This window comes from Chlorocebus sabaeus, chromosome 21 (assembly GCF_047675955.1).
Source record: "Chlorocebus sabaeus isolate Y175 chromosome 21, mChlSab1.0.hap1, whole genome shotgun sequence".
NCBI classification, from domain to species: Eukaryota; Metazoa; Chordata; class Mammalia; order Primates; family Cercopithecidae; genus Chlorocebus; species Chlorocebus sabaeus.
In genome coordinates this window covers 18,812,811-18,837,099 of record NC_132924.1, presented here as the reverse complement: position 1 = coordinate 18,837,099, position 24,289 = coordinate 18,812,811, and the positions used below count along the sequence as shown (strand labels likewise).

At 38.9% G+C, this 24,289-nt stretch overlaps 2 protein-coding genes and 1 pseudogene across 2 annotated transcripts; 2 read left to right on the top strand and 1 right to left on the bottom strand.

The window, feature by feature from the left end:
• Positions 1 to 579: 579 nt before the first annotated feature.
• Positions 580 to 14,964, bottom strand: PSMA2 (proteasome 20S subunit alpha 2). The gene is made up of 8 exons (XM_007981526.3): positions 14,820 to 14,964; positions 10,132 to 10,208; positions 9,295 to 9,427; positions 7,838 to 7,960; positions 6,601 to 6,682; positions 5,120 to 5,193; positions 946 to 1,003; positions 580 to 858 (listed from the first exon to the last, which is right to left on the bottom strand). Exons 1-8 carry the CDS (start codon positions 14,858 to 14,860, stop codon positions 742 to 744), a joined length of 705 nt encoding a protein of 234 aa, XP_007979717.1. The 5' UTR covers positions 14,861 to 14,964; the 3' UTR covers positions 580 to 741.
• LOC103226161 (serine-threonine kinase receptor-associated protein pseudogene) lies at positions 2,484 to 3,262 on the top strand (annotated as a pseudogene).
• A 90-nt stretch (positions 14,965 to 15,054) lies between the features above and the next one.
• On the top strand, positions 15,055 to 20,553 carry MRPL32 (mitochondrial ribosomal protein L32). The gene is made up of 3 exons (XM_007981524.3): positions 15,055 to 15,218; positions 17,635 to 17,816; positions 20,024 to 20,553. The coding sequence occupies exons 1-3, from the start codon at positions 15,089 to 15,091 to the stop codon at positions 20,276 to 20,278; spliced, it is 567 nt and encodes a 188-aa protein (XP_007979715.1). The 5' UTR covers positions 15,055 to 15,088; the 3' UTR covers positions 20,279 to 20,553.
• Positions 20,554 to 24,289: the final 3,736 nt, after the last annotated feature.

Below are 24,289 nucleotides of genomic sequence, written 5' to 3'. Positions count from 1 at the left end.
ATTAATGAATTAACAAGAGTCTTAAGCCATAGTTTTGACACTTACGTATTAGAATTTTATTTCAAGCACTTACGCTCATCCTTGAGTTTAAAAAGTCTAACAAAATCTAAGAACCCAGGTTCCTTTAAAACCTACTTGTGATGGAGACACCAACAGGAACCAGCAAACCATTGTTTATTTACTTACATATCGTATCTCCCATGGAGACCTATTTGGCTTACCACTCTTCACAGGCCTAGTACAATCTCATAGAGCACCCTAGGATTTCACTGATCAATACCTAATGGCACCTAAAAGCACCTATGCTTCTTTTCTTGTCCTATGAATCTATGAAAGTCTGCAGATCCTCCCAGCTCTAGAAGCAATGATGTTTTTCACCAAAATCAGCATTTTGCTTTATGGAAACACAGGCAACATCTGATAGTGAAGAGGGCAGTAAGATTTAACTTAACCAAAATTGCTTAACAACGAAAAAGTGATTTCATCATTCTGCTTCGCAATGTAGTCTTCAGAAATCAACTGTGATAAAAAGCAGGAAGTAACTGTTAAAATTTTAGCAACTCCTAAAAGGCTGGAAGGTGGGTTTAACAGTTTATTAGGATTTATAAGTGTCATTTTAAAAACAGTCGATTTAAACCATGTAGAAATAAGTATGCAAAAAGTCTGCAAAACAAAACATACTTTAAACATGTTTAAGTAGATAGATTATCTGAAATTCTGGATTTTTCAGTCACTTCACTGTTATGCTATGGCAGCCAAGTAATCCTTAACTTCAGTTGGAGTAAGTCTTCTAAATCCAGCTTCATTGCAGATTCCAACTTCTATGTTATCCTCTGTCATTTGCCCTTCAAAGCTTTCCTATTGAGGACGGAGGAAAAAAGGTCAATTTTCTAAGCAGTTAATCATGAAATCATTGTAAATCCAGTTGTTGAATACTGAGCTAACCTTTAGGGTTAAGATGGCTGTATGAATGGCATCTTCAAGTTCCAGATCTTCATTATACCTGAAGAATTAAACAAAAATTACTTATATCATTGTTTATATTGTTTATTTAAATACAACGACAGCAACAACGTAAGTTTTTAAAACTCTAAACATCTTAAAAATACTAAATTACACATTCTTTTAATCACCTCCTTGTAGCTGTCCCCAGATAAAAAAACTGACAATATCTGGTGCTCAATTCCCAACATCATGAAGGGTATGACCCTAAAATGGGTTTAGTTTAGGAAACTTTTCTTTTTTGAGACAGAGTTATCTTGGCTCACTGCAAGCTCCACCTCCTGGGCTCATGCCATTCTCCTGCCTCAGCCTCCCAAGTAACTTGGACTACAGGCGCCTGCCACCACGCCCAGCTAATTTCTTTGTATTTTTAGTAGAGATAGGTTTCACTGTGTTAGCCAGGATGGTCTCGATCTCCTAACCTTGCGATCCACCTGCCTCGACCTCCCAAAGTGCTGGGATTACAGGCGTGAGCCACTGCACCCAGCCAGGAAACTTCTTAAGTATAAATATTTTAACAATCAGGATGTGGTGGCATTATAATTTTTAAAACACAGAAAAATCAGAACTTTGCTAAAATCTCATCTTTTTCTCATAAGCTAAAACATAACATGTCACTTCCTGCCGATACCAGTGTGGACAGTGTGAATAGTGGCTGGGTCGTTTCTTTGGTTCTCCCCATCCCCTACTTTCCCCCCTCCATTGTCAACTGTTGCTCACCCTTCCCCGACTCCCCAGCCCCTCCCTAGCTCCTTCCTAATCTCGGTGCCACCTTTTCCTGTTTCCCTGCCCAGCCCCAGTGTTAGGGTGAGGCCTGGAGGAACCCCGGGCGCTGTAGCAGAGAAGACAAGGATGACCCTCAGTCCACCAACCCAATCACTGGGTTCACCACCTCCATAGCAATGAGACTGATGCTGCTCACCTGTTCTGGCCACACACGACCCGTGGCTGACTTGGCCTTCAGTGGCATCATGCCTTAGGGGCTTTTTTTTCCCTCAAGACAGAGTCTTGCTCTGTCAGCCAGGCTGAAATGCAGTGGTGCAATCTTGGCTTACTGCAAACTCCACCTCCCAGGCAGGTTCAAGCAATTCTCCTGCCTCAGCCTCCCGAGTAGCTGGGGTTACAGGCACGTGCTATCACTCCCCGCTAATTTTTGTATTTTTAGTAGAGACGGGGGGGGGGGGGGGTTCACCATGTTGGCCAGGCTGGTCTCGAACTGCTGACTTCAGGTGATCCACCCACCTCAGCATTCCAAAGTGCTGGGATTACAGGCACAAGCCACTGCGCCCGGCCAGCCTTACGAGTATTTCTAAATCAGTGCTTGCAAAGACGGCAAACCTATGCTATGCCAGGGAGATATAGGAGACTGATTTGGAATCCTTTTGGGTCATAAAGATGCTGTTTGGGGGTATAACACTGAATAAGGATGCCATCAAAGCTGCCACAGCAGCTGCAGATTTCACAAAGTGTGGGATGCTATCCCAGGAGATGAACTGATGACCTTGGCTCATAAAAACATTGTCAAGACTATGGATTTCATGCAGGATAGTAATTATTTGTTAACCAGGGAACAGGATAAACTGTTACGCATATATGACTTGAACAAACCCGAAGCAGAACCTGAGGAAGTTAGTGATCACAGCTCTGATATAAAAAAGGCCCTATGGTGCAGTGTGGATAAACAGATTCTTTCTTCTGATGACAAAACTGTTAGACTCTGGGATCATGCTACTATGACAGAAATGAAATCTCTAAATTTTAATATGTCAGCTAGTAGTATGGAATATATTCCTGAGGGAGATATTTTGGTAATAACTTATGGCTGATCCAGTGCTTTTGATAGTACAGTAAGTTTGGAACCAATTAAATCCTTTCAAGCTCCTGTAACCATTAACTCTGAATCTCTTCACCTTAAGAATTTCTTTTTGCAGGTGGTGAAGATGTTAAACTTATAAGTATGATGACAATAGTGGAGAAGAATTAGAATCCTACAAAGGACACTCCAGTCCTATTTACTGTGTGAGATTTGGTCCTGATGGAGAACTGTATGCCAGTGGTTCTGAAGATGGAACACTGAGACTGGCAAACCATGGTAGGAAAAACATACAGCTTTTAGAAATGTGTGCTTCCTGAAGAAGATAGCAGTGAGCTGGAGAAGCCAAAGATTGGTTTTGCAGAGACAAGAGAAGAGGAGCTAGAAGAAACTGCTTCAGAGAATTCAGATTCCATCTATTCTTCAACTCCTCAAGTTAAGGCCTGAGCATCAAGCATGTGCCACAGATAATACACAACTGGACTAGAACAAGCAAGCAGAGAAAAACATCAGCCTTCCAGAGTTACTCTCCGCTTAAGGCAAAAGCAGTAATAAATAATGAGGAATATGAATTAGCTCCATTGCTGGAACAACTAACTTGGTGTTACCTGTAAGTGAAATCTCAAGAGGATCAGATGAAGGGAGGTTGAGTTATCCTCTTGTAGTGCAATGGCCTGTCATCTTTTTAATGAATATGTACAAGACAACATCCGACTTCTCTTATTACAATTAAAAGTTCTTGCAGCTGTTTATATCATTATGGAGAAGAAAAATATACTGGCTTATTTGTCTGACTTTCCCTTAAAGCAGAATGTCTTTGTTGTTGTTTTTTGCTTTGGTTGTAAAGAGGGAATACATGATAAAGTAACTGGTTTAATTTCTCTTTCATTGTACACTGGTTCTGAACATCTAATTATTTTTAGTTGTCTAAATAAAATGCCTCTGAAACAAAAATAAAACAAAACGTATCATGTAATAACAATGTGAAATATTTGGAAGACTCATTAATATAAAAAAGAAAAATGAAAAAGTACCTTAAGAGCCTAAGATTAAATTTACCATTTAAACCCAGGCCTAAGATTTTTAATAACCTTAACATTACATGAAAAATGTACTGTGAAGGCTCATCTGTTAAACGGAGTTACAAAATTTTTTATTATTATTCAGCCATGAAAAAATGAAATCCTGTCATTTGCAGCAACATGGATGGAAATGGGGGTCATTATGTTAAGTAAAACAAGCCAGGCATAGAAAGATGAATATTGTATGTTCTCACTCATATGTGGGAGCTAAAAAAAGTGGATCTCATGGAGGGAGAGAGTAGCACAGTGGTTACCAGAGGCTGGGAAGGGAGAAGGGAAGAAGAAATGAAGGAAGTTGGTGAAGGGGTATAAAAATGAAGTCAGATAGGAGGAGTAAGTTCTGGTGTCCAATAGTACACTCAGGAAATTATTTTTCTTCTCCCTATTTCAGAACAGTTAGAAGATCTGCAATGCTCCCAACACAAAGAAAAGATAGATGTTTGAGGTAACGGATATCCAATTACCCTGATTTGACACACTGTATACAGGTATTAAAATACCACATATACTGCAAAAATATGTGCAACTATTACATATCAAGAAATAAAACATTTTCCTCTTCAAAAGCTTGGAGAGTTTTGAAGGACTACAGTAACACTGAGACTAGAATACAGCTGGAAATAAGTGAGAGCAGCTTGTACTTGGGCACCGACAGATTTTTTACATAGTGCTCCACTTTTTATCAAGCACACATATCAAATATTTAATATAACTTCAACTCTAGGCATTTGGTTTCACACTTTTTTTTACTGTCATAATGTAAACTATTATCATTAAATCATTTAAAAATCTGTCTCCCCAAATTTTTTATTCCAGATTCAATGTTCTTTTTCTCCCTCCTAAAATGGCAGAAAAAGTGAAGTAAAAAGTAAAACAAAACAAAACAAAAAAAGCATTTAGGAAACCATAGAATGTAAAAAGACAACTTCTTAGGAAATGAAAAAAGTGAAGTAAAAAGTAAAACAAAACAAAACAAAAAAAGCATTTAGGAAACCATAGAATGTAAAAAGACAACTCCTTAGGAAATGAATATTAATTACCACTCGATATACTGAAGGCTAGGAAACTAGGAGGGAGATAAGTTTTTGATTTATCTGTAACTAGATTAATATACAGAGTAATACAGCAATTTTCTTTAGTCTCATGATATTAATTACTTAAAGAGCACCAAAAACCATAAAGTGAGTTTGCTAATGAATGCAGTTACAGTGAGTGAGCCTACCTTTTCTCAAGGAAAGTTTTCCCATTCACATAGTTCTTTCCCATTGCTGTAGCTTTCCAGGCAAAGTAAGCTCCCTAATCAGGATAGAAAGAGTAAAGAACCATATTTTAAAACACAAATACAATTATATTGCCCTGCCATTTAATTTTTAGCTTTATTAATTGTTCTCTAACTTTGAAGGTCACAGAATATTATTAGAATGGAAAACATCACAAAATAGGTTATTTTTTTAAGAAGGCTAGAAGGATGGAAACCAAAGATGCATGAAGAAACTTTTGGAGGTTCTGGAAATTTTTGATATCCTCATTGTAGTAATGGTTTCTTCAGACATTTACATATATCAGAACTCATCAAACTGATGAAGCTGGTGATGATGCAATTAAGTGTACATAAATTATGTAACAAAGCCGGTTAAAAGAAATTGAGGTTAACTTAAACAAATAATCAAGAGTAGTATTTTAGCTTCACAGACTGAAGCGATTTAAGTCTCTCATATAAATCTGAAAAATGGTGACCAACTCTTGATCATTAGTGAATAAATTAAAAAGAGAGCATCTCATCAGAAAAAATACCAAAAGAAACATAATCCATTATGTTTTAAATGAAAACAATTGTTTTTTAGATACAACAGAGGAAAATAGGACAAAAGAAGAAATCTGGATTCCAGAAATGGTGGCTTCTGCTACCTTCTGAAAAGGAAGATAAGAGGGCTTGTCATTTAGCTTTGGAAACTCAGAGATGGAGTAACAGCACTATCAAAGTTCCCCAAATACTTATTTTTTCTGATTTAAGTAACAACCAAAATATTTTTCTCTTGCCATCTCAGGTTTTAAGAGTAGATCATAAGGTCTGCATTGAGTAAACTTGTAATTATCTAATAATCCATAAAACATGAAAGGTAATTTCCTAATCTTGAATTTTGTCTTAAGGTTCTCATAGCAAATGGGACAGATGTGGAGTACTATTATCCTTTACAAATCCCTTCTATTCAGATACCATTCTTCTGCATTACAGCAGACAACTCACCCAAGGTACCAATTTCACAATCATTCTTGCAAAACACTGAATTCAAGACAGATTAATGTTTTTGCTGGAAAAGTCACTCAAGTCAACCCCAAGATTCAACTGACGGCAAACACCACAACACTGTCCTCTAGATCCACATCTTCAATTCCAATATTTCCCAAAGTTACAGGTTTAAATACATTTGATAACAACTATTTCAACAAATCACCCAAGTGTATGAAGTAAACATGGCAGAAGAAAAGAGGGTAGAACTAATACAGCTTCCTTATCAGAAGACCAAATTACCAAAATTTTAAATATACACACAAAAATGCACGACCTCATATCTTCTAAAGCCCAGGTGAAAAAGAAGAAAATACTGCTAAATTGTAAAGTTTTTATGGCTTCTATTTCTGTTCGATATTCAAAGAGCACTTTTAAAGACAAATCCCTCAAATACATCTACTGATACTTACAGATGGATCTGACTGAAATAAATATGGTCGTCCCTCATTCCAACCACAAATAAGTAAAGAAACTCCAAATGGACGAACACCACTGCAGACAGGAAAATGAAAATTACTTGGCATTTTCATGAAAGTCATCCTCAAGAATTTATCAGTACTCTCAAATAAAGCAAATAATCAGGCAAACTCAATTAGACTTGTAAGTTCCTTAAAAAGTATTTAACACCTTTCTGAATGAATCAATTCAAAACTAATTCTCTTTACAGTAGTGAGGAATAGTAGCCCAAAAAAAAAAAAAATTGGATTGAACAGAGTGTCACCTAAGACACTGGGGTTAATAAGTGTGGAGTAACATTTAGTGTCCTAACAAAATAATAACTTTTAATTAATGCAGCTTTTTCACTAGGTTTACTTGTCACAAAATCACAACTTTCAATTGATGCAGCTTTTCCACTAGGTTTACCTATTACAAAATGACAATTTTCAGTTAATGCAGCTTTTCCACTAGGTTTACATATCAACAACTACCTATATGCTATCTCATCCACACCCAAAGCAGCTGGGGAATGAAAAGAAATATGAATGTGTCAAAGAGCTGCTTTCATCATGTGCTTACAATCATTTCTGGTTAGAAACATAAATTTGAAAGTAGAGGCCAGGTGCAGTACCAACACTTTGGGAGGCCAAGACAGGCAGATCACTTGAGGTCAGGAGTCTGAAACCAGTCTGGCCAACATAGTAAAACCACATCCCTACCAAAAAAATACAAAAAAAAAAAAATTAGCTGGGCATGGTGATGCATGCCTGTGGTGCCAGCTACTCGGGAGGCTAAGGCATGAGCATCACTTGATCCCAGGAGGCAGAGGTTGCAGTGAGCCAGGATCATGCCATTGCACTCCAGCCTGGGTAACAGAGTGAGACTCTGACTCAAAAAAAATAAAAAATAAAAAAATAAAATAAAAGTAGCAATGATTTTCTGCCCATAAAGTGTTTTAATCACTGGCAAAAGAACTTTTTATATCTAGAAGCTGCTTTCTGCTGTTATATGAGCAACAAGAAAACACATTTTTTTTCCTTAAGTAAATATTCTAGAGCCAGATAAGATCAGAAATATTTATCATAGTGATTTTGTCCACTTGTTAGGCAAATATAGGAATGTTAAGTCCCATTCTATGTATACATCTACTCTTTAAAATGATTTCCCCCTACAATTCATGGCACATTTCAAGTAAAAAAAGCAACTTACCCTGACTGAGTATATTCTTGCATCACAGAAGCTACTCTCTGTACCAGCTGAGCTGTAGGAATGGGTTCTTGGTACACAAGATAGTACTGTTGAGCTAGCTTTCGAGCTCTGTGCACAAGCACTCTAACAAGGAAAAAATAAGATTTAATTACAAGGAAGATGCTCTACTACCCAAAGACTCATTCTCTTTTACAGGCACGTATCTGCAGCACCAGTTTAACATGTATTGCTTTAATGGTAGCTACTGGATCAAAGCTAGTCTTACTCTAACATTGGATTCCAGTTGATATAGAAGAAAATATCAAAGCATCATAGAGTACCAGTTAGCTTAAAAGTAACAGATTTCTTGTACAAAAATGAGAATTTTATCTCACTCCATGGCTTCTTCAAGACTGTCCCCCTTATCCAAGGGCAGCCACTTGTCTTTCTATAGCTCACTCCAGTCCACACGTGCATACAAGCACACATAAACACACAGGCACACAATTCTGGGCATATTTTTCTCACTTCAGGTCACTACTTCCTGCAGACTGTTTTAATCTCTCTGCCTGTGCTTCAAAGAGTACCCTTCAGAGATTAAGAAACAGTAAGAAACTACTTGTAACTAAAAATGTAAAATTCAGCTGGGTGCAGTGTTTCACGCCTGTAATACCAACACTTTAAAAGGCTGAGGTAGGAAGATCACTTGAGGCCAGGAGTTTGAGACCTGCCTGGGCAAGACCCTGGATTACTTTAAAGAGAACAACTCAGATGTGAAATAGGAGTGAAACTGAAGTGAAACTTTGCGTCTACCTACCTTGCTCCATAAAATCATGAGCAATAAAGTAATACTCCTTTTACTTGTTTAAATGACAGACACAAAAAGCTGTCAATCTCTTTCAACTTGGCTGGTACCCTGAGTAACAAGATTATTCTCTCTTCCTGTGAAATATAAAGGGGGTGATTATATGAGCACTGGGATCCTGGTTGGCTGCCACACTCAGTAACTTGCAGTGGTGTTTGAGAATTTTGTTCCTTTGTGAAGAACAGGAAAAGAGGTAAGGTTAACTCTGGATTGCGATGCTTTCTTTTGTTGCCTCATACTTTTTAGAATATAGTTTATTATAACATAAATTGCTCTTATCATTTTTAAACTGCACTGGCGAAAACTAAAGCCCTTATGCCCAGTTCCTGAGTAGTAGAAGAGGAATATGTCAGAAGGGAAAGTCCACTAAACAGAGAAAAGAGGAGCTATGTAATCTATCTACCTCCTCTTTCACATCTGAGTTATTCTCTTTAAAGTAACCTACACAGGCAAACTAAATTCAGCTCTCAATGAGGCTGCTATTGCTAAACAAAGCACACAAAAAAAGAGGAATTGGAAGATAAAAGGAAAACAACCTTGGTTTTTCTCCTGAAAATACAGATTACAATCAATTCATGAGATGGTGAGAAACACTATAAAAAGTATAAAGTACCTGTAATCGGGGCCCATGCCACTGTACACCAAACCTATATGCTTGGTAATTGGTTCCACTTTGTGTACACTTCGCTCATCATACAGAATGGATTTCTGTTTTTTCTCAGTTGCTAATACCACACCATTTGCAGCTTAAAAAAAGAGACAGACCTAAATGTTTAATCATTTATAAGACTGTTTTAACAGCTTTCTATTATGGATGCACTAAACTCAAAAGTCCTTTATTTCCTTTAATTTATAAAACCTTTTCTTCCGGAGTCCTATTAACAAAATTACCTAAGAAATGGTAAGTCCATTTTTCCCTCACTGGTCATTAGTACTACACAAAAAAATCGTCCCTACAGCTAAAGGTATTACATAACCTTTTGTAAGCACTCTAAAGATACCTGAGAGTTCACGTTTTAAAATAATGGATTTCTGCCTACTTGTCCCAATAGTCTCGTAACATGAAATTTACAATAAATGATACAGCCTTTTAAAGTGACACACAACATATTTAGCTTATGTTTTATAATTAAACTTTCCTAAATTATAAGGATAAAAACTGCCAGCAAGTAGTGATATAATCAGTGAGGAAAAAAAAAAAAGAGTTTTCTGAATGAGAAAGACTACTGTGAATATTACAGCTAACAGAAAAAGGTGTTATTATTTACTTTGAAAAGAAATTTGAATGACCTTAGACTTATTACTATTTAAACTCCAAAACACTGTAAAGTAACAAAAAATTATTAAAAATTATACTACTGCAGCTCTGTATAAATTAACTACTAATTAATTCCAAAATAATTAAGATAACTACTAACAGGCATCTGAAATGAATGAAGCATTTAATTACCTTTAATTCCCACTGACGGGGCTCCTCCAGCTACAGCAGCCAAAGCATATTCAATCTGGACAAGTTTACCAGATGGGCTTAAAAGAAACACAGGTATTTGTTACGTTCACATATCATCCAATATTTATTGTAAGAACATCTCTGAGATAGTACAGACATTCAGGTCAAATCCAATTTATCCAACCCCAGGGAGTAGCTGGCCTTTGACCTCTATCATGAAGTGGCACAGAAACCAAGTTTACAGCTGGGCACAATGACTCAAGCCTGTAATCCCAGCACTTGGGAAGGCTGAGGTGGGTGGATTACCTGAGGTCAGGAGTTCAAGACCAGCCTGATTAACATGGTGAAACCCTGTCTCTACTAAATATACAAAAATTAGCTGGGTATAATGGTGCACGCCTGTAATCCCAGCTACTTGGGAGGCTGAGGCAGGAGAATCGCTTGAATCCAGGAGGTGGAGGTAGCAGTGAGCCGAGATCGCACCATTGCACTCCAGCCTGGGCAACAAGACCGAAACCTCATCTCAAAAAAAAAAAAAAAAAAAGAGAGAAAAGAAAAGAAAAAACGAACGAAACCAAGTTTACAAGGCAATTAGAACATACTCCTACTGAAGCACTACTTTCTCTTTGGTTTTTGTCTGCCACATGGAGCAGTGGTATTACTGTTGCTTCTTTTCACCCTAAGTTTTCTATGCTTGTTTTCTCACCTGTAAAATGAGGACACAGTAACCACAACTGGTTTTCCGTATCAATGGATTCCACAGGGCTGACTATAGAACGTGAGTACGCCTTGACTTGGTATTTGTGGGAGTCCTGAAATCACCATCCCCTACAAGGGTCCTGTACCTATTTCAAAGCATTGTTGTGATTAAGTGAAGTAATTCCTATAAAACTGTCTGGCACAAAATCAGTAACAAGCACATACTGAATGGTAATGTTATTAAGAACATGTATGTGTTTGTTAAAAACCAAACAGCAGCATATATTTCAAGTGGGGGGGGGGGGTTTTAGAACATAGACATGGCCTAAGACAATAACACCTAGATATCACTCACAGTTAAGTATCCTCTACATAATATACAACTATTTCTAGAAGCCACGAGATGGTCACACTTAACAGATCTGGTTCCATGGATTTGGTAGCTAAACACAAGTCTTAAACTGGCCTTTTAGAGTTATACTTTATTTCAACCTAGTTGTTTGATTAGAATCATCACAAACCAACCTAATTTCAAAAAGTCTGAGTGAAAGTGTTTTGTCCAAAGTGACACAGCTAGATCCTTATCTCCCATCTACTATTGCAAATTTCAGAAGTCTGTATTTTCTCTTCATATAATTACAAATATTCCCTTGGTCACCCAAATCTCAACTCCATCCCTCCTTGCTCCAAACACATAGACTACTCTCAAACTTCAAAAACCTCACTCACAAGCTAATCCCTCCATCTGAAATGCATTTCTCTACTGCCCTGTGAACTCTTTTCCTTCAATCATGTCCTAACGGAAGTTGCCCTGACCCCTCAGATTAAGTTGAATACCTATTCACTGATGCCTGTGATGTCCTGTACTTCCTCTTTACCTAAGATTCATCATATCTGAATTATTATTATTATTGTTTTGTAGAAACAGGGTCTCGCTATGTCGCCCAGGCTGGTCTCAAACACCTGGTCTCAAGCAATCCTCCTGCCTTGGCCTCTTTATTATTTTTACAATATTTGCCTTCCTCAATAAAGTCAGCTATGTTCAGTCAGGATTCCAGCACATAACCTAGTACCAGGAATCTACAATCATTTGGCTGACAGAGACACATCTAGACCAATTAAAGAAACAGACCTAAGGGTGACAGCTCTAAGGCTCTTGATATAATTAGTTAATTTGAGCAGAACAACATCAACTGACATTTAAAAAATTAAGCTGAACTTTTTTTCCTTTAATAGTCACTATTTCAATAATCATGTCATAACTTTCTGGGTCCATCCAGCTTTCAATTATTGTTCAATACCTAATTCATATACCCCTGGGTAACATTTAAAGGCTCATATAAACTTAATAGTTACCTTTTCTCTGTTCCTATTAACTGTACTTACCTATCTTTACCACTGCGTGAAAGCTCATTGACCTGTGAGCTGGCTGAGCAATCAACCATCTTTATATTCCATAATGCCACTGGCCCATTCCATAGCATCAGTATCCCTACATGGAATAACTGAAATAGCCTTCTATCTGGTTTTCCTTTCTCAACCTTACTTCCACCCCCAGTCAAAGTTGCCTTTGTACCATGTCACCTCCACTTAGATTTTGTAAGAACTTCTTTGTTCACTTAAAATAAAATTTCCTTCTCTGGCCTACAAAGCCCTACACGATTAGCCCTCTCCCACATCACCTCCTTGCTCACAATAGCACATTTGCCTCATTTTCATTCCTTTAAGAGCTCAAGCTCCTTCCCAGTTTCAGGGCTTTCAAACATGCTGTTCCCTCTGTCTACAAGTCTCCTTATTTCTAAATCTTCAAATAGCTGGCTACTTTTAATCTTCCAGTCTCAAAAATCACCCCGAAGCACAAGCCTTTCCTGATTACTCAATCTAAAGTTATATTCCTTTCTTTACCCTTTTTAAAATAAAATTCCTTAGTAAGAGAATTTATTAGTAGGCACCAATTTGTTTACTCATTTATTGTCAATTCCCCAACCAAATGTACTCCACAAGAACTGTTTCATCCTGTATGGTATCTAGTCCTTTCCACCATTAGTTTAATTCTGATTACGAGAGGCTAGAAACAAATATTTTCTTTTTATTTAAAACAGCTGAATCCACCATGTTTAAAACAAACAAACAAAACATAAGTTTGGTTTTTCTTAAAAAAAATTTTAGACATGGGGTATCGCTTTGTGACCCAGGCTGGAGTGCAGTGGCAGAATCACAGCTCACTGCATCCTAAACTCTTGGGCTCAAGTGCTCCTCTCGCTCTCAGGCACCCAAAAGCTTGGATTACAGGCACATGCCTGGCTAATTTTTTAATTTTTTCAGAGATAGGGTCTTGCTGTGTTGCCCAGGCTAGTCTTGAACTCCTGGGCTAAAGTGATCCTTCTGCCTCAGTCTCCCAAGTAGCTGGGATTACAGTTGTGAGTCACCCTGCCTGGCCAAAAGTTTATTTTAATAAAGAAATTTGTTACAAAAAGATTGAGCCCTGAAGGTATATGGTTGTTTTATGTTTTCAGCTCCACTAGGATTACACTTTCTTTGAGATAAAAGACCACATTTGCAGCCCGGGCAACATCACAAGACCCCAAGCCTTAAAAAAAAAAAAAAAAAAAAAAATAGCAGGCAGGGTGGTGCACACCTCTAGTGCCAGCTACTCCAGAGACTGAGGCAGGAGGATCCCTTGAGCCCAAGAGCTGGAGGCTGTCGAGTCCCTGTCTCTAAAAAGAGGACCACATTTGTTTTCTTCACAAATATGAACAGTGAATACATCCTGCACACACACTTCTGTCATATGTAATATGACACTTTTTATTGCATAATTAAATTAATCTTGTTCAAAGGTTACAAAAATATTACGTGCACTCACTGCTTACTGAAAACTGCCAAGAGAAAGGTACTTTTGGAATTTAAGACATTATGTAATAGAAAGTGTATTAATTTTTGTTATCAGAAAAAAATCCAGTTTGAATGTCAACTCAGCTACTAACCGATGACCTCAGACAAGTTATTTAATTTGTACAAGCTGTGGTTAGTTCATCTGTAAGAAGCTCAGATAACATTCATCATAGCAGTGGAAAGAGATGGAGCAGGTTAAGGTTAAGTTGCACCTACACAGAAAGTACTCAACAAGTTAAATCCCGCCTGCCTTCAGTTGTCAGGAGTACATTTGAAGTACACTGGGCATTACTGATCCTTAAGAAAATGGTTAAGTCAGAAAACTTCCCCAGTCAATTTTTAAAAGTCTTCGTTGATGGTTTCCTCACATTGGGAGCCACGGTTCGCCTCAACTGTATTTTGGAAAGTAAACTTACTATTCTAATCCCCTGTTCTACAATAGAAAAGCCTACAAACTTGTTTTAAGTAAACATCCCCCTCTGCGTTCCCCCTCCACACACCAAAAAAAAAAGGCCAAAACTCAAACTGTTGCCTCGTTGTTAAGGGTTCACAAAAAAGTGATAGGCGCTTTCGGTTTTTACTCCTTACGTTTCTAATTCATGCATCGAAGAAATCGAAAGCGGGAGGTTTTGAAAGACACTAGTGCCAAACGGAGACCAAGACTTCGACTTAACTGTAAAGCTGAGAGTTTTCCAAGAAAAGGGGATCCCACATATTTGACCATGATTCCGAGTTTCAGAAACCACCGCATCAGGTCCACTTGAGCCAGGAAAAAAAATCCTGGGTTCGGAACGGGCCACCCAAAGATGGTTGAGCTAAAACTGCCTTCTTTTCTAGTCTCCAAAGTGAAAGCGAATCCTTGGCTATGTGCCTCGCCGTCCCGCAGCCCCCCGATGCTCCAGCAGCCTCAGACCAAGGAAGCTCCAGGAATCCCGGGCCGGCCTGGCAAATGACTTTGCAAAGCCGCACTTCCACCTCCATTCTCTACTGGACCCTCCAGAAGCACCAATCCCGACGTCAGGATGGGAAAAACTAAGTCGACAGAGCTCCTGCAACCTCGACTACGCTGAGGACCTCGAGGGCCCCTTCCATACCTGAATGTAGTCAGCGAAAAGCTGTACCCGCGCTCCGCCATCTTTACCCGAAGAGCCAAAGCACATCCGCATACATGCGCACTGTGGCCGATTTTCTTTCATTTCCCCGCCCCTCGCCCTTCCTTTTCTCTCTATGATTGGAGGAGAGTCAGAGCTGCTCCAAGAGCATGCGGGGTGTTGTAGTTCTAGAAAGGGAGGCTTGCCCGATTCTGTGCCTGTGCGCATGCTGAAAGCAGGGGCGGGACCGGGGCGGTCTTCCAGCAGGGAAAATGGCGCTGGCCATGCTGGTCTTAGTGGTTCCGCCGTGGCCTGCGGCCCGGGGCCTGCTTCGAAACTACTGGGAGCGACTGCTGCGGAAGTTTCCGCAGAACCGGCCGGGCTTTCCCAGTCCTCCGTGGGGTAGGTAAAGAAGGGCTCTGTGGGAGAGGGGACTGATGACGGGATCTCGGGCAGCGTCGCAGACGCAGCTTACACTCTTAACCCTCTGCCCGGGTTCTCATCCGCGGCCGCACGTCCGGGACGTAGTTCGTGACATTCACATATTAGCGAGAACACGACGACTGTTTTTGCGCTCCCTCCACCGCAAAAACAAAAAACAAAAAAAACCTCTGCTTGTTCCAGTCGTACACAGAATGTAACCTTGTGTCAAAGATAAATCATAGCCAGTAATTAAAGTGCTGAAAACGAATTTTATTCAGTACTGCAGATAAAGAGCTGAGCTCCATCCCGGTTCGTGCAGAAGTGACTTGGGCGTTTTAAAGGGAGAATGAGCGAGGCGGGAGTGTAGGGGCTCTGTAGAGTCAGAGAAGTGTAGTACAGTGAAGTCAGTGCAAATGTGATTAGCCGGCTGTGTCTGCTAGCTCGCAGTTATCTTAGGTAGGATTCTGTTCTCCCGCAGATAGTGGGAGACAAAGGCCCTATCCTTCCTGATGATTAGATTTCGAAGGAATGGCTCTCGGGGCCTTGAGAGAAACGCTTCCGAGTTAGTTGCAAGGGATACGTATTTACAATTGTGTGCCTTTTCCAGGAAATGCTCTAAGGGAGTTCAGGGACCTACTATCAGGGGTATGTTGGCTAAAATAAATAGGAAATTTTCCAGGCAGCGTTGAACTTTCTCAGGCAGGCACTTTAAAGGAGGGCCGAGGTCATCCTAGGATACAGTCTTATGCTGCTAGAAACTATGCTAGAGTTTGGTCAAGTCTTTTGAGTTCAGGGATTTGTACAGAGTTGTCCTGAGAGGACAGTTCTGCAGGTCTCACTTGGCGTCAAGGCTCACCACTCTCTGGATCTGTCTTTCCTTTCCAGCCCTGCCCTCACCTCACCTCCCCCTTCCCCTCTCCCCCTGTACTCTTCCCTTCCCTCCCCTCCCCTCTTCCCTCCTTTCCTCCCTCCCTCCCGCACAGTACATGTTTTCTGTGGTGTTTGAGCTCTGAGGAGATGAATTCTGTTTCCCATATTTCACTTGGAATTAATCTTAATTGGAAGTATCTTGGATGTTGAAACTGTCATTGCTTTGGCATTTACATTCTACTCAATTTCTAAGCAGCCTGAAAGTGATAATATCCAGAAATATACCAAGAAAATATATGCCACTATATGCCAAGCAATGTGCCAAGCTTTCTACATGTACTTCCTGGGATAATCTTGACAACAGTCGTATTAGGTGTATACACTTTCCAACTGAAGCAGTAGGTTCACAGTGGCCCCAAGTTCACAGTCCTGAGCCTGTGTTGTTAATCACCGGGGCATGCTTGGCAATACTTGTGGACATACTGAAAATAAATGCCAGTTGTTAGGTGTTAGAGAGCTGTGTGCATTCTTAAGAGTTCTTAAAATCAAAAGAAGTATGGCGGCCGGGCACGGTGGCTCACACCTGTAATCTCAGCACTTTTGGAGGCCAGGGCGGGTACATCACCTAAGGTCAGGAGTTCAAGACCAGCCTGGCCAACATCGTGAAAGAGTCTCTACTAAAAATACAAAAATTAACCAGGCGTGGTGGTGCACACCTGTAATCCCAGCTACTTGGGAGGCTGAGGCAGGAGAATCACTTGAACCTGGGAGGTGGAGGTTGCAGTGAGCCGAGATCATGCCACCACACTCTAGCCTGGGTGACAGAATGAGACTCAGTCTCAAAAAAAAAAAAAGAAAAGAAAAAAGAAGTATGGCACTTGTGAGAAATAGCAAGGAAAGGGTAAAGGAGTCTCTTGATTTTTATAAGCAATTCATAGTCACATAAATAAGGCCATACAGAGAAATGGTGAGCTGGCTCTTTAGAGAGCAGACAGGAATCAGTATCAAATATGAGGAACTAAGTGACTTAAGGGGTTGTATCATAAAGGACCTGACTCAGTTTGAATATAAGAAAGGGCCAATTGGCAGTTACATCAGTGCTGATCGAAGTATATTCAGGAAATCTGTCTAGATTTACTTGTAAATTAATCAGGTATTTACTACCCACCAAGTATTAATAGAATGTGGACAGTTGAGTGATTCTTTGCTTGTTTTGTTCAAGTTAGGTGCCTATCTAACTTGTTAAGAAACTTGATGGAATTTCACTGATCTCTTTTCAGCAGGATCCACTAAGAAAAAATTCTGTGTTCCTTAAAATTGCATTGTATAAGCTTTAGTATTTTAATAGCTAAGGTATCCCATTATTGAGTTTCACATTCTCAATTTTATATATAGTCTGTGTGTGTGTGTGTGTGTGTGTGTGTGTGTGTGTGTTTTACCATTGATTGTTAAGGAAAATGATATCTGTAAATAGTAATTTAGAAGCTAGAAACTAATTCTGTATCTCTTATGTTTTATTTCCTAGGACCAGCATTAGCAGTACAGGGCCCAGCCATATTTACAGAGCCAGCAAATGATACCAGTGGAAGTAAAGAGAATTCCAGCCTTTTGGATAGTATCTTTTGGATGGCAGCTCCCAAAAGTAGACGCACCATTGAAGTTAACAGGTGTAGGAGAAGAAACCCACAGAAGCTTATTAAAGTTAAGGTAATGCATAGATTTTTGTGGGTGTGCTTTTCCTCAAGTCCTCCACTGGGTGTGCTTTTCCTCAAGTCCTCCACTGGGTGTGCTTTTCCTCAAGTCCTCCTCTGAATAAGCTCATGGTAGATTCCTATAGCCTAGGAATAAATTCTTCTCAGATTATATGTGTCTACTATCCTCTGGCCTAAATGGAATATAGTATTCTCATTATATATGCCTGCTGTCCTCTAGCCAGAGTATTAGAAACACAGTCAAGGAATGAGTGAGTTTGGAGACTGGGCAAGGAACGAGGCTGTGAGGTGCCTACATGACTTTTGAATTGTGAGCTGTGCCAGTCTTGAGCTGTGTGAGTTTTGAACTACAGATGAGTAAACATCCTAACTATGGCAGATTCTAGAATTAAATTGGAAGCAGTAGGTCTACTGAATCTTGGGTTTTACAAGCCCTTACATATTTATTTTTTTTTTAATCATTTCCAATAAAATACCATGAAGGAAAACCCTAAGATAAGTAATAAAATAGCTAACAATGATTAAGTGTCTATGATGTATCTCAGTGCCTTATGTTTATTATATCTCATCATGTCTTCACAATAGCCCTCCAAAGCAAATAAGATATTCTTCATTTTTAGGATGAAGAAACTGAGGCAAAAAGAATTTGCCTGTGGTCACACAGTTATGAAGCAGTAGATTTTCGAGCTCTGATTTTTGACCTCATGTTCTTTTGAAGATTTGCTTTGTGTTCTCCTATGCTCAGACAATTTCATATTCTCCTCTCTGACAACATGGATGTACTGTCTTCACTGATCTAGTAAAAAGAAAAATTACAATGTGTATTACCTCTGATCTGTTCATGTATGGTTTTAACAGTTAGGATTTCAGTTACTGTTTCCTTCATGGCGTTCCACAACAGCAGCACCATACCGATGAAACTCAAGAACGGAAAACTGACTTTCATAAGTGTCCACATTCTGTTAAGCAAAACCTGAGAACTTAAGCCAGAAAGTATTATTGAGTGATGGTTGGGGCTGAACTTAAATGTAGAACTGAAAAACACTTTATTACTTAAGGCTTAACAGTAATTCATAAATTTGCTCAAGAGGACGTAAGATTTTAGGAATGAGATCTTGCACTGTTCTATTATGTGACTTCCCTGATTGCATTTATTCTGAGGAAATAGTTCTTATCCTGTGCATTTATTTTCTTCCTTGAATTATTTTCTGTTACATATGCTATATAGTGTGTTATGTTGGGTACTTTGATCATGAAAAAAAGACCTACTAACTGTGGGTGTCTTCATACCTTCACTTGTACATGCAATCCAGTTTCCAGTAGTGGAGTAAAATGACAATATGGTTAGGCGAGTAATATGCAAGCCTCTTTCTTCCCTTCGGAAAAGGAAATTCTTTCGTTATCTGCCTCACAGATGTTAGTATATTAATCTTACCAAGTGTTTAAAGCTTCTTTAATGTTCCTGTTTAGTATTTTTCTTTGTATTTTCTTTCAAACCTATGTCTAGAATAAGTTGATAAATCTTTTAGGGGTTATAATTATTTTATAGTTAAAGTTGTGTGTGTGTGTATATATATATATATATATATATATATCATTAAAATACCCTAAGACTGTAACATAAAATAATTTTACATTAAGGAATAATCAGTGTTCATTTTTAAAAAGAAAAATTATACTATATACCAAACCTGTATTCTATACAGGAATTTGAATTACACCGTGATAAAAAGAGAAAGCCAAGGAGGTCAACTTGTAATGTTCTTATCTTGTTTTCCCTAAGATAGATTGAAAGACAAAGGGAATTCACTTTTCCTTGGTGTCTTATTTAAGATGCTGAGTGTATGGGTCACTTAATTATGTTGATGAATTCCTTATTTGATATTTAGTATTTGGAGTTAGGGGAAAGGAGTTTTGTTTTTTTTTGTTTTTTGTTTGTTTGTTTGTTTTTTACATAACTACAACTGCTGTGTTTACGTAAAGATGTACTAGATTGGCTAAAGTCTAGTTCTAGTTTTTCTCTAATTCAAACTCAATGTTGCTTGTCTTCAGTTAAAGCGAGGTGGAACTAGATGATGTATGATGACCTCATGTAGCCTGAACATTCTAAGAAAGTTAAAATGTAAGCATTGCTCCTGTCAGTGGTTATTTGTTCGTTACATTGCCTCTTGTTAAAATATGTTTTTGTTTATTGTTTTAAAGAACAATATAGACGTTTGTCCTGAATGTGGTCACCTGAAGCAGAAACATGTCCTTTGTGCCTACTGCTATGAAAAGGTGCGCAAGGAGACTGCAGAAATCAGACGACAGATAGGGAAACAAGAAGGGGGCCCTTTTAAGGCTCCCACCATAGAGACTGTGGTGCTGTACACGGGAGAGACACCGTCTGAACAAGATCAGGGCAAGAGGATCATTGAACGAGACAGAAAGCGACCATCCTGGTTCACCCAGAATTGACACCAAAGATGTTAAAAGGATAACTTCACAGTAAATCATTTCTCCTGAAATAGAGGAAGATTCTTTATGTTGTTGTGCTTGTTTTTAAATCATCAATATAGTTTAACACATTCTAAGCAGTTTTGTGTGGGATAATTTGAAGAATATATTATGAGTAAACTGAAAATTTTGTTTATCCAAAGGCTCAATGGATTATGTTTCTATTATATACAAGGTTTTAAGTAAACCTAAAATTTCCAGAACAAAAATAAAAAATTTAAAATTTATAGCAAGAATTCTGTGTTTTGGCTTTGGTTTTGTTTGCCAGCGCTTCTTCTTAGACACAAATACTTAACACAGATACCTCCATTTAAGTAAAACATGGAAATAGGTTATTATTTGCATTTTTGGTATTGTTTTTTAAGATTGTAGTTGTGGCATTAAGAAAGATTTTGTTCTTATTTTTGTCTTAGCAAATTAAAATTGCTTTTGCAGGAAATTACTTCCATGAAACATACTAATTTACTTAGGTGATAGAAGTACTTCTTTACATTTTATATTAAATGAAAATCATATTCAGAATATATGAGATAGCCCATGGTTTGGAAGAGAGATTACTAGTAAAGATGTGAGCAGATTCCATAGCACACTGAAAATGTGGTAAGAATGTTCCTTGCACTTTTCTTTGAATATGTCCTTTTAGTTTATTTTACATTTTATCAATTTTACCTCATTGTAACAATAAGCTCTTTAACTTTTTGGGTTTTTTTTTTTTTTTTTTTTTTGAGATGGAGTTTCGCTCTTGTCACCCAGGCTGGAGTGCAATAGCCTGATCTCAGCTCACTGCAACCTCCGTCTGCTGGGTTCAAGTGATTCTCCTGTCTCAGTCTCCCAAGTAGCTGAGATTACAGGCGCCCGGCACCACACCCAACTGATATTTGTATTTTTAGTAGAGACAGGGTTTCACCATGTTGGCCAGGCTGGTCTCAAACTCCTGGCCTCAGGTGGTGCCACCTTCCTCAGCCTCCCAAAGTGCTGGGATTACAGGCATGAGCCACCATGCCTGGCCTTTAACTTTCTACAGTTCATTTCTTATTTTCTTCTACGTCTCTCATTCCTTTGTCCACCTTGAGCCCAAGGTTTACTATTTTGTTTCCTGCCTCATTCAAAATGAAAAAAGTGAGGTAACTATTTAAACCACAATGATAAGCAACTTAGGGAATTATAGTTAAAGGGAACATCGGTAGACAAGATAAAGCCCAGGGAAGTATTTACAGCAAAGATACATGCTGCAGTAACCTGAACACATATATATTAGGCAGCATATTTGACTCAACGTTTTTTTTCTTTTTTTTTTTTGAGATGGAGTTGCACTCTGTCGCCCAGGCTGGAATGCAATGGTGTGATCTCGGCTCACTGCAATCTCCACCTCCAAGGTTCAAGCAAGTCTCCTGTTGTCAGCTTCCCACATAGCTGGGATTAACAGGCACCCCCTACCATGCCCAGCTAATTTTTATACTTTTAGTCCTGACCTCAGGTGTTCTGCCCACCTTGGCCTTCCAAAGTACCAGGATTACAGGCTGAACTTTTTTTTCTTTGGAAAGAAGGAAGATACACTTGCATGGATCAGTCTTCACAAAGTAAGACAGATAATCTAGAAGATGGATCACTATCTTGGTACTAAGGCCTGAAGTATATTTATCTCATGGGGCTTCATAATGGAAATTGTATAATGGCACAATCTATGTTGACATTCCTAGAGGTAAAATCACCAATTTCATTGGGTACAGTATAGGCCAGTGTTATGTTGAAGTGCAATTCAGTAAAAAATTTTTAAAACTTCCAAAGTGTTAGAATCCCAGCAAATAACTTTTTCAAGGCTGAGCTTAATCCAAGCATTAAAAAGTTGAAATTCCAGAGGAATTGGTTATCTGCATATTATTTAGACAAACTTCTACAGATAATTATTTTTAACCCTGAGAAGTGATACACATGCTGTGTGTCAAAGATATACTTGAGGTGGAATCAATGGTTCATGAACACTGGGACTGAATATATTCAACTGTCTACTCAGTATCCTCAGTTGACCAATAGGTTGCAAAGTGTATCTCCAGGTAACAAATTGTCCTTTGATAGTATGGACTGAATGTATTCATATATTCATCTGGCTGCTACAGATGTGAGAAAAAAAAATTCTTATATTGAAAGCCTAACCTCCAATGTGATGGTATTAGAAAGTGAGGCCTTTGAGCGGTAATAAGGGAATAAGGGTATTCCCCTATGAATAAGATTGATGCTCTTAAGAGATAAGAGTTTGTTCTCTCTGCCCTCTGCCATGTGAGGCTCCAAGGAGAAGGCTGACTACAAATCAGGAAGCAGGTCTTCACCAGAATGAAATCTGCCAGCATCTTGATCTGGGACTTTCCGGCTTCCAGAACTGTGAGAGATGAATCGTTTAAGACACTCTGTTAATTTCTTAACAGGAGTTTGAGCTAAGACAGAGGCTCTATGTGCAGGTTACCTAGTGAGAGTACGTGGGGCAATTCATGAACAGAGAAACTTATTATAAATTGCATCCCCAAATTAGGCAATTATTAGATAGCAAAACCAGATACCTAGTTCGTGTCAGACAACCATGTCATAAAGGAGAGTACTTTCACTTTTAGGAAGGGGTTGTCCCTTCAAAGTTTTCTTTATAATACATTCTATCACTTCATGCCTCCAGTTTTTACTATGGCAGAAAATCATTATGAGTTGGAATTAAACCAATTATGTAACGATTCAGGTTTTGAATTAGAAATTAATTCCCTTGTCCCTACTCATTCCCTACAACATGAAGATGTTGAGACACTTTACTCGGTTATTTTGGAAGGAGTCGTCCTTCACTCTGACATCCCACCTTTTCTCCCTTTCACATCCAACCTGCGAGCAAATCCAAAAATCCCATTGACTCTACCCTCAATATATACTTCGAATCTGACCATTTAACATGAAGATTTATGCATACATATTTTTTCTTGGAAAAGCAAAAATAGTTTTGGTGCACTATGGATGACCCCAATTTAAATAAATGGTGATCTTTTAAAAATATGATATTTTCATAATTTGTGTAGTGTGACTTTTAAGCTAAAAATTTATTCTTTAAAGTACAATGAGTAGGGGCCTTTGTAACATTGGTGATACAGCGATTGCCCTCCCACTCTCCTCAGAGAACTGTTTTCTATACCACCCTCCCATATGCAACTATGTTTCAGGGGCAGGATTTTCCCCTCAATATTTCTAAATCTGTGCTAAGGAATTCTGCTATGATTAGTGTTTTTCTGGCAAATACACAAACATAGATGCTCTGTCTTCAACTGCAACTCTTAGGGAGCAGTGTCATTCCATGGTCTAGATTAGTGAATAACATTTCCATCTTGCCTTTGTAAACAGGATGGTGTCGCTTCCACCTGCTGTCCTCTTGTTTTTTCCTCAAAGGGTATCCAGAACAGCAACAGCTAAGGCAAATAGAGAGATGTTCCCTGGTGCTCAGTGGAATGTCCTGGGCTACTCTTTACCTTACTTCCAACCTTTGTGTTATCCCGCCCCTGTGTTCCTCTGCTGGCCCCGGTGACTGTGCACTCACCTCCTCCATGTTTGTGGAGTCTCTAGTAAGCATTAGGCATGCAATTTGGAGGAAGGACAGGAGGAAAGCTAGAGGGTTAACGAGTTCCAGTCTCTGGACCCTAGTGTTCAAGCTTAGAGCCAGCTTGACAGTTTCAGCCTTTAAACGGGCATCAGGAACTGCTACAGTTTACTAGGTATCACCAAACCGCTCCACTAGGGGGCAGCAGGTGAATTGCACTGAAATTCTCAAGTGAAATAATAAACCATGAGGTCCAGCAATGCTGGGGACATTGTCTGTTTCTGCCAAAGCCAAAAGCCTGTGGCTAGCAGACAGGATTACTGCAAGGGGAGAAAAGGCTGTCGGCAACGCTGAGTGAAAGCTAGAGGCTGCCAACAAAACTGAGCCTCCCTACCACTGTGTCCAGG